Source organism: Trachurus trachurus, assembly GCF_905171665.1.
Source record: "Trachurus trachurus genome assembly, chromosome: 15".
NCBI classification, from domain to species: domain Eukaryota; kingdom Metazoa; phylum Chordata; class Actinopteri; order Carangiformes; family Carangidae; genus Trachurus; species Trachurus trachurus.
In genome coordinates this window covers 8,899,511-8,909,963 of record NC_139906.1, presented here as the reverse complement: position 1 = coordinate 8,909,963, position 10,453 = coordinate 8,899,511, and the positions used below count along the sequence as shown (strand labels likewise).

Below are 10,453 nucleotides of genomic sequence, written 5' to 3'. Positions count from 1 at the left end.
ACACCGGCCAATCCCAAACATTTACCCTCCTCTAATTCGACCAGTAAAGAATCAGATATCTTTTTAAGCCCTCACCAAGACATTCTCCCCTTCCAGCTCCACTTTTTGTGTTCAGTCCACAAACTGACAAAGATGGTGGTTTGTGAAAAAAACAAACAAACAAAAAAACATATTGAGACTAGAAAAATCTATTTAAAAAAATCCTGTGTATGGTTGACACCACAGATGGTATGTCAGTGTGTTTCTGCTGACTGTGATGGTCTTTTTCACTACTCTGCTACACTGCTATTCTCCCTCCTGCAGGCTTAAAGCGAACATGCTGAGATATTACTGATACTGTCATGCCCTCTCACACTCTCATTCTCTTGCCGAATGCATCCACCTCCACCACATACGCACGCACGCACGCACACAGACACACACACACCTCTTGCTGCAGCGCTGGCTGACAAAGTGCTCCAGTCCCTGTTGTAAGAACAGAGCAGCCTCCCTCTCTGTGTCCGCAGAGGCTTTGTGCTCCTGCTGCAGCAGAGCCAGCCCGGTGAAGAATCTGAGAAAACGAAGGGAACAGAGGAGGATGTTAAAATACAAAGCCGGCACCTACTTTGTGGCTTTACATGTTGATCCAGACCACATTTACCCTGGTGAACTGCCAGGCCTCTCCTCACACAGTGACTACACTGCTCTTGTGTTACAGTGACACAGAAAAGGACTCATGTTTTCACCTCTCTGCATTTTGTTCCTACTTTAGCAACAGTTCCATACCTGTGCTTTAGTTTTTGCACAAAAGCTTCATCTCCTTCATTTCATTGCCTGCCTGTGATTTTTACAATCATTTTCAAGATTGATCGCACAGAAAATGATACTGTTCTCATCAGGTCATATCTATGAGTCAGGATACAAACTTCACTTTGCTATTACAGCTAAAGACAAAACACAACTTCAACGCTTCTATGACCTAACCTAAGTGCAGCGTGTAAAGGGCGCAGTGCCAGGCCGCTCTGGAGATGCTGCAGGGCCTCCCTGCTCCTCCCCTGCAGCAGCAGCAGTCTTCCTGCGTGGAGGTTGTACTCCCAGCTGTCCGGACTCAGGGACCAGGCGTCCAGGTATTTCATCAGAGCTCGGTGGACACAGTTCTCCTCGTCCCGCGCAGCTGCTCCGCCGTCCTGAAATGAGGGAGCAGAGAGTTCAGTTTCATCTGCCTTTCAGTGATGAGTAATTATTTAGTGGGTGATTTAACCAAACAACTTTACAGAACAACAGCTACATGTCACAGCAGTTTCTTACATTACACAACAAGCTACATAAAAATGCATAACTTAAGTATTCATAACCTGTGACCTGTGACAGCAGAGGACACCAGGTATTCTGATTCTTAAAAATCTAATTCAATTGCAAAATGATAAAAAGCTACTTAGTTTTCATTGCATGTATGAGGTAAAGCATGTAATCCACAATGAAATTAGCATCTCTCTAAAACTGTGTGCTGATGGTGTTTAACATAATATAACAATGGTATCACTGTATCCTTTCCTCACTAGAGAAAGTAAAGTAAACTAAGCCACCTACAGTATGATGCAGTTACCTTGCCACTCTTCTTAGAGAGCCAGATGTAGAGAGTCTGAACGTAGTCGGCTTTGCCCGACTGTCCCTGATCTTTGAGCTGCTGATACTCTATATCCAAGGCCTGGAGCTGGTTCTCCACTGTGGGCTTCCCCATGAAACCATGGAGCTTACACACAGCTAGGATGTCATCTTGACGTGCTGTTGATTTGGCATCGCTTAATTCATCTCTGTCCCTACCAGTCTGGGTGTAAAGGAAAGAGAAATGAGAGGCTGAATGACTCAGCTGTGAGATTCACAGTTTAACTGGTTAAATATCAGATACAATTTTGTTATTTAAAGCAGCTACAATCTTCAGTCATGCATGGTTTGCTTTAGCTTGTTCTTCCTGGTCGGCGATGGTGCTACCTTCTTCTGGAGGCCGTACATCTCTGTGGCATAGTGCTGCTCCTCCAGAGCGACACCCAACAGGAAGTGGAGTCTGGCATCTCTGGAGCTGAGTCTGACAGCTGACGCATAGTGGATAGCGGCCTGCTCCAGGTTATAAAGAGGAGACTGGTCATCCTCGTACTGCAACATGTCTCCTGTGTAAGTACATGAGAAAACTGTTGTTTAGTATAGTTGAATTTGCCATTTTGTTACAGTTTGATCAAGTTTCAAAAATTAAACATTTCCATCCATCTTATTGAAGCATAAAATACCGCTGCATCCTCCGTTATTCCTAGTGCCCTGTGTAATGAGGAATAAAAAGATCTTCCATTTACCTGCCTACTCTGTTTCTCTTACAAATCATTGCATGCGTCTTTTACATGAAATATTCAGAGTGTAAGTCCCCATATAGGAGCGGCTTTTATTTATCAGATTTCAATGATGCAACAGCTTTTACATTCTAGTGAATATAATTAAGCCTACTTTCAGCTAATTAAACTGTTCTGTGGGCATATCGATACTCCTGATTATAATATATTACATGCAGAATTAAAGTTTCATCGTATCTACACAGGTGATACATTCATCATGCTACAGCTTGAGCTGGTGCAACAGAAAAAAAACCCTTGTTTATATTTTAAGAGGTGAAGATTAACTGTGCTCCCTGTCTCATGCCAACTCTCTGTCGTCCTCTCCCCCTCTCTCCGCTTGGCGTTGCATCTCAGTTCAGTTCCAGTGACTTTCATTCAGCCCTCTGGGATCAGTCTCGAGTGTCACGTCTCAGAGTCATCAAACAATTAGCAAGGAACAAGTAGCTGAGAAAAGACGAGCGGTAACTTGAGTGGCTGGCACGTCAGATAGAGGAGGGTAGCTGCTGAGGCGACTGCTAACCAGCCAGTTTTCATGTATTTTTTAATGGCTGAAGCTGAGCTGCTGTGCCAGAGCAGGGCAAAGGAAAATGACTCTTCTGTCCACTTGCCAATGGTGTGTTTAAATACTCAGCAGACAGGTTTGTTATCTAGCAATGGAACAGAAAAGAAACTCTAGAAACTCTCTGTTAAAGTCGATGGTGGTTTCGGACAGACAATATTGTATACGTAAAAAAGAAAAGGAAGATATGGTGATGTAGAGAACTGATGGAACATATTGGTTAATACAGACTTGGACACTTGTTCTGTCTTGTGCTCAACCTCCCCTTGAAACTCCTCTTCCTAATAATTAAACATTTCATTATAGTAATGTGATTAATCAAAAGTATTAAAAATGGAGAGGGTTATTGAAGTCATGGGGTTTGCATTAGAGATTTTTATGGGAGGGAATGAGGCCGTATTGATTGCCAGCGGATTTTGATGGATGACTTCCATTTAATATCTGATTCTACGCTCCTGGTTTGGAAAGTGTTACACGCCTGGTTTTGGCAGCTGCTGCCGGTAGAGTTTCAGGTGTTCCAGGGCCAAGGAACACAGTTTATCCACGCTGTCTTCTCCTGCTGTCATTTGCAGTTTTTCCTCCCAGCTACGCACCTGCAGCAGAGAAAGGCAACAATCATCCACCCGTGAAGTACAACAGGCCAAGCAGCAAAGCTTAACAGATATGAGTAGCATTAAACACGTAGGGGTGATGACTACATGAACTCTGTTTTGATTTATAATCCTTGGGTAGCAGGAAAGAATGTGGCAGCGGTCAATCCTCTTAATCTCGGTCTACATTGTGTAGTCTGGTATAGTCAAGAAAAGTGTGTTTATTTAAGTTTATAATCCCCTAAAATATTTCCTCAAACATGATCTCATATGGGAGTATAAATGTACAGACAGTATGTAACTGGTCTTTAGAGGGGAAAATGTTGAAAATAATATGAAAGCTCGTAAAAAGTAAAGCTACTGTATATAACTCTAAAATAAATACTGATAATACAAAGCAAAGTATCAGGATTAATTTATTACCTTTAAAACATGTTTAGTCTCTATCTCCAAACAACTGGATGATGCAAAGTGCTCTTTATACCAGCTTGTCTCTGTGACATCCTGAAAATGAACATGAACACAGCTGAGGTGCGTTTACGTGCTCTGGAGATCTTCATTCGTAGTGAAGCTAGAACAGCACACAGTATCAGGAACAGTCTCCATAAAAACCTGCAAACGTGCACTACGCACAAATCATTGTTTTATCAACTCTGAAATGTGTTACTACACACACACACTCACACTCGCACACAAACACAAGATACTTTTACTGTGGAAGTTAAACCAGCACTTAGGCACCGTAAAGGGAGCACTAACTTTTAAATAAAGGATGAGCAGAGTGGAGGTCGGGCAGTGATTTTAGCAAAGCAGAGCTCTGTTTAATCTTTCATACTGACCTTTGCATCCAGGTCCCCTGTGGGTCTGTGTGGACAGTCCAGGGAGTGTGACCCCAGCTCAGACAGTTTCATCACGCTGTCACATCCTTTGTTTAAAAAAAAACATCACAGACATGGTAAACCACACACCAGGAATATATGCTACTGTAGTGCCAACAGTGAAGGCTGTATGTGAATGACACATTTGTAACAAATCTAATCATGTTTGCATCTTCTCTAAGGGACTTTACAAACTAAGCAACAATCTGAAAAAAGTATTGGTTATCTGGAAACACACATCTGATTACGCAGACAGATGGATACAGTTGGTTTAGTTAAGTAATGGTATCCCCTCTCATTACAGCAACATAATAGTTGTCTACAGTAACATCATGTTACATGATAGTGTAGGTAGTGTAATCAAAACTGTTGGGAGTTCAGTCAAAGTGTAGCTGGTATATTATAAATGTAATTCTATGAGCACTTCTCAGAAGCAGAACTGCTCCAGAGGCAGAAATAATTCACCTGCTCTAGAAAACTTCAGAGGTGGAAGAACGTACTCTGAATGCATCTATATTATGTAAATAACATTTTCATCAGTTATCATGACATCCATGTCCTTTGACAAAATATTACCTCCCCACTTGCTCTTTTACTCGACCTTAGGTAGAAACAGTGCATCTATTTCTTTGCCCCTTGATTTCTTAACTGAATCAGTGGGTGCCTAGACTCCAGGCTTCACCTCGGTAAATAAAGAAGCAGTTGACCAGAGCATCTGATATCTTCTTGTCAAGGTCAGGTTCAACGACCATCCAGCCGTCTCCCAGAGGACAGTCATTGAGTGGGTCGACTTTTGACCGTCGTGTCAGTGTCTCAAGATAAGGCCTTGAGAAGATGTGCTTTGGGTCGCTGAAATTCAAACAGAGAAACAGTTTGTTCTTTAAGGTATCTCCAATAGCTATAATTAATCAAAGTGAACTTATCAGTCAACTCAATACATGTGGTGATTATTGGTTTGATATTTTCCTTTGTTTTATTTGAGTTTTTTTTTTATTTTTTTTATTTTACACCTGCATCAACTGTTAAGTACTTAGAACAGAAAATAAAGCTGTTCAAGTGAAAATGATAAATGGGGTGGCAGCTCTTATAACTACTGCTAATACTTTCACATAAATCTTCCTGTTCAAGTCTCACCTGTGGTTGATAGATACAGGCCTATAAAAAGCACTCAGGGACACTGGGCATTCGTAGTCCAGCTGCTGTTTCCCATCAGTGAAGGTCACGGCCATGGAAATTTGCTCTCGAGTCACCAACACTGAGTACACCTGACAGTTAGCGTCAGATTTAATGAAAACAATCAACATCAACAACTGTGGCACTGGCCGGACAGCATGGCCTAAAAGAATCTATAAAAACTACCAGTATACTATTATCTATGAATGGGAACAACAAATGTAGTGTGATACTTTAAAATGTTATTTACATAGTTTATACTTAGGCAAACATGACTAATAAACTATTAAGATGTTTTGACATATAATTTAATCAATTCATTTTGATAATCACACGTTAAATTGTGACTCACATCAGTGAAGACTATTTGATAACGAACAATCATCCACTCGTGTCTCACCCCACCTGTGAATTACTGCCATCTGCTGAACAAACTGAGATCTCCACCTCAGTGTCTCCAAAATTCAGAGGAACTGGTTGAGAGGTGTCTGCCCCATTCACTGTAACTTTAATGTTTTTGTCTGGCACCTCAGGTAGCAGGGTCACATCATTACAGTGAAAGGGGACAACACCTAGGGACAAAAGATAACAATTAGGAGGTCAGGAATCAGTGACATGAAGAAAAACAAACATTATCTTACATTTTTAATGTTCAGAAATGTGTGTTGTGATGTTTGTTTTTTCTGAAAGTGTTATTCACTATGTACCTGTTTTTTTTTTACACATTCTGACAATATTGTGTTGCAGATAATACATAAAAGTATATGTGCTGCAATACAACTTGAAACAATGGCAAAACAAAACAGTATAACTGATATAACCCTCTTCACTAAGTGAGGCTGATGGTATTGTTTAAGAAATCTGTACTCACTGTTATATTCATAGATTCTGGTAGAAAATGCAGGATAAAGTGGGATATCTCCATCAACAGTGAGATTACTGAGCTCAGCAATCTTTGCAGACAGTTTGGTAATTTCCACATTGTATTTCTTGGTAGTGCCATCCTCAGCTACCACCTCGATTTCTACTTTGTTTGACCCATCACTCAGTTTAATGGCGCTGGAACCATCTCCAAAAAGCTGAAATAATAATAACAAAATTGTTAAATAAGAGTATTAGCAAATATATCAGTAGCAAATACATAAAAAAGAAGAACAACAGAAGCACGGTACTCACAATAGTGTATGAAGCCCCAGAGTCACTGGTCAGCAGGTTCAGAGTCACTTTGTTGACACTGCTCTCCACTGTCACCTTGTAGTCTGTAACTTGTGGAGTGAAGGCTGGACGGAGCTTCCCCCGAGAGACGGAGAGCTTCTCCAAATCACAGTTGTCCATGTCCAATGTGTCAGTCCTCTCTCTTCTTTAGCTGCTGTGTTCAGCTCCGGTACAACAGTAGTTGTTTGTAAGCTACGGTCCAAGAAGTGTTGCCTGTCATCCCAGCAGCACCGCTCAGCTCCATTTACCGCTTTGACACCCCGGGTTGCCATAGTAACCCACACCTGCGTTCGTTGTCCTCAGCCGTTAAGTTACGGCCAGGTTACGACCTATGGTTACGGTAACGACTAGCTACGTTATCTCAGCAGAAATGTTGTTAACACGTTTACTCTAACATACAAAAACATGCCTATACATGCCTAGTAATACAACACAACTCTCACCCCGTCCTTAGTTTTGTTATGGACTGGGATATCTGTCAAGAAAAGTTATTAGTGGACAATTTAGAGCGGAATCCGTGGTCACTGCCTAGCAACAATGCGCCGGAAAAAGTTTTTATAAATACAGCTTTTATCAGGGTAGAAAAACAAACTAAAAACAGTGTGGGTTTTTAAGAAACGGTTAAAAGCAGCACTTTTATTCCTCCAAACAGCAGACGGCAGTAGAGTGCCGAGGACGGCGATTATGACGCTGAAGTTAGTGTCCGATTGGGCGTTGACTTGAGGATACTGTACCAGAGCCAGTCTACGATAATATTAGAAATTCTCTGACTGTACTTGACAAACTCACACTGATTCTCGGTTTTTCTCCCAAATTATTGTCGTAAAGTCGTGTTATATTTATTCCACTTTGTCTTTTGACCGGATTTGACCAACCAAAGTGTAGGCATACGAGCTGATCCAAAGGAACGGTCAGAGAAATCGCCTTGTGTGTAAAACAAACTGAATACAAACTGAGAATGGATTCAGACCGTTGAGAGTCGGAGAAGTTATCGATTCAAAACAATAAGTGGATCAATTGGTCACACAGTAGTCATTACAGTTTTACAACTTTTTACTTATTCGACAAACAGGAAGTCACGACCCAGAAACTAACTTCAGCGGAGTTAGTATTTGTAAACGTCACTTCCTGTCTTCCAAAGCGTGCTGTCGGTGAGAAGGTAAATCAGGAATATTACGTTAAATGCCGCCAGATACATGTTCCAGGGAATCTGCATTGACGAAAAATTAGTTATAAGTGTTGTTTAACACATATTTTACAATTGTCAGTGGGCAGCGGTATCTTTGTGCTCATGTAAACGCTCGACTTTTAGCCTGTAGCAGCATGTGGAAGCTCTGTGATTAGCTACATAGCTAACAGTGCTTACCTGGAAAGTGGGCATTTTTTGTCATATCTCACGAAAGCCACGTTACAGCAGAGTTACATGACTGTGTGACATTAATCATCTTTCAGGAAAATGGCAGGAGACATGAAGACGGAGGATTATCCTCAGGAGATAGACGAGCAGCTCACTGGCTTCGACTCTTCAGCCTCTGATGTCAAAACTATGTTGGAGAAGTTGATGGCCATGCCCAGAAATGACCTGCTGCAAAAGGTATGATGATGATGATGACGGGTTTTGCTGGTCAAACGCGAAGTAGCACATGAGAAATACTATGTTCATTCAACCATATTTCATAGCTTATTCTGTCAAAGCGTTAAATAAGTGGTAACTGTGTAGCAAGCAGCTTGTGATGTAATGTCAATCCAACTAGTGCACACAAATACAATGGTGTTGTTTTTTAGCTCGTTAAACTGGGGCGGTGATAATTTTTTATGTGTGTTTTGAATCCCAAATACACAGCTGGTTTGAAATAAAGTAAATCTTGTTGATTCACAGCTGGATCCCCTGGATCAAGCCAAGTTGGACTTGATGTCTGCATACACCCTCAATTCATTATTCTGGAGTAAGTTTCGTGGAGTCACTGTGATGACATATTTATCCATATTCACTATGGGTGATTTGAATTATCACTACTTTACAGGATTATAGCTGCTTATCGAGTTATAGCACAAAACATAAACCTGCCTTGCAATGCAATTGCTAAAATACAAAGCACAATTTATAACAATTAAGTCAATAATTGTAGAGATAAATGCCTGCACATACAGCGCAATTTCTGATGTAGAAACAGTGATGATGATCATTTTGAAATGTGTTCCTGTGAAATCTGTATTTAATATGCCTTGATCTCGAATCAACATACAATATATAAAGTCTTGCTTTCTGTATTATTTACAGTGTACTTGGTCACACAAGGAGTAAATCCCAGAGACCATGGAATCAAGCAGGAACTGGTATGTACTGTGTGTTTTCTATGAATTGCCTTTGACATCACTTTTCCTTCACCATGTACATACATTGTCTAATTCATCTGTAACTGTTCTGTTATTCAGGAGCGAATAAGGACATACATGAACAGAGTGAAGGAGATCACTGACAAGAAAAAAGCAGCACGTCTAGACAAAGGCGCCGCTGCACGATTTGTCAGGAATGCTCTCTATGATGCAGACGAAAAGGATTCGAGGAAAAGAACAGCATCCAAGAACACAGCAGGCACAGCAGCTGGCACCCTGCAGAAAAAGCGTCCAAAGCAGAGCTGAAGTTAAGGTGGAGCTGTTCAGTCCGGTCCCACTGCAGTTTGCACCACTTTCTGCTGCAAACATCGGAGTTTCCCAAGAAAGCCTGTAAGAATGTGTGATAATCATCATATAACATACCTTCGCACAACATAATATACCCTGGTGTTAATCTGGATTGCTCACCAGTCAGGGTCATAGTTCGGAGACTGAATGTTGCAAGATGTAGTAGAAACACAAGACCAACCAGAACACACCATCCAGATTTGCCTGAATATATCTCTGGAAAATGATTTAATGGACTCTTTAATGGGTCTATGCAGGTATCGATGTATGCCATTTTGAACTGTATGTTTTTTTTAATTTTTTGTTTTGAAAGTGATTCTATGAATCATGAGTATTTTTTACAATGTGCATGTTTTTTCACATTGTACTGGTAAACTTGCAATGTATTTCTTTTAAACTTAAGCAGAATAATGCTAACCAAACCTGCTGTTGAGTTTTTATTTTCAGTCCTCTTCTTTTGTTCATATTTTCTGTTGTTCATTGAAACAGATTGTTAATCGAATTCTTACATTATCAATGTAAGCCTCCAACTTTCTTCAACCTTTTTCTCAGAGGAGTGCTGACATGTCACAGAAGGAAAAGCTCAGATATACAAGTCATGATGGTTGAATTGCATTTAATTGCTTTGGTTTCAGGGTTACAGTATTGTGATTGCTGGCTTGTTTTTATGGCTTATTTGGTCAGAACAGAATCACTGTTCGAGTAATTTGAATAGCACCTGTGATTTTCCCTCTGTAAGTAGCCTGATTTGCTTACATGAATAACCTTCTAACACTCGGGTGCAGTTGAAAAAGACTGTATAAATAAAAATAAGAAACCTTGGTTAGTACAAGTATATTTCATGTTTTTTTTGTTTTTTTCCTGAAATGGCAAAATTTGCAACTGTGAAGCTACAGGGTTAATTGGTCACTTACTAATCATGCATCTGGAATCAGTTCTGCACTAAATTTGCTGCAGCACAAATGGTTTCACCATGGATTATCCACCAAC

At 40.6% G+C, this 10,453-nt stretch overlaps 1 protein-coding gene across 1 annotated transcript; it reads left to right on the top strand.

Moving 5' to 3' along the window:
- The first annotated feature begins 7,903 nt into the window (after positions 1-7,903).
- Positions 7,904-10,235, top strand: c1d (C1D nuclear receptor corepressor). The gene is made up of 5 exons (XM_083987878.1): positions 7,904-7,937; positions 8,231-8,372; positions 8,658-8,724; positions 9,060-9,115; positions 9,215-10,235. Exons 2-5 carry the CDS (start codon positions 8,235-8,237, stop codon positions 9,419-9,421), a joined length of 468 nt encoding a protein of 155 aa, XP_083844004.1. The 5' UTR covers positions 7,904-7,937; positions 8,231-8,234; the 3' UTR covers positions 9,422-10,235.
- Positions 10,236-10,453: the final 218 nt, after the last annotated feature.

Coding starts and splice junctions, on each gene's coding strand:
- c1d (XM_083987878.1), top strand. CDS start 8,235: ATGGCAGGAGACATGAAGACGGAGGATTATCCTCAGGAGATAGACGAG. Junction 8,725..9,059: donor CCTCAATTCATTATTCTGGA/GTAAGTTTCGTG, acceptor TATTATTTACAG/TGTACTTGGTCACACAAGGA. Junction 9,116..9,214: donor ATGGAATCAAGCAGGAACTG/GTATGTACTGTG, acceptor TCTGTTATTCAG/GAGCGAATAAGGACATACAT.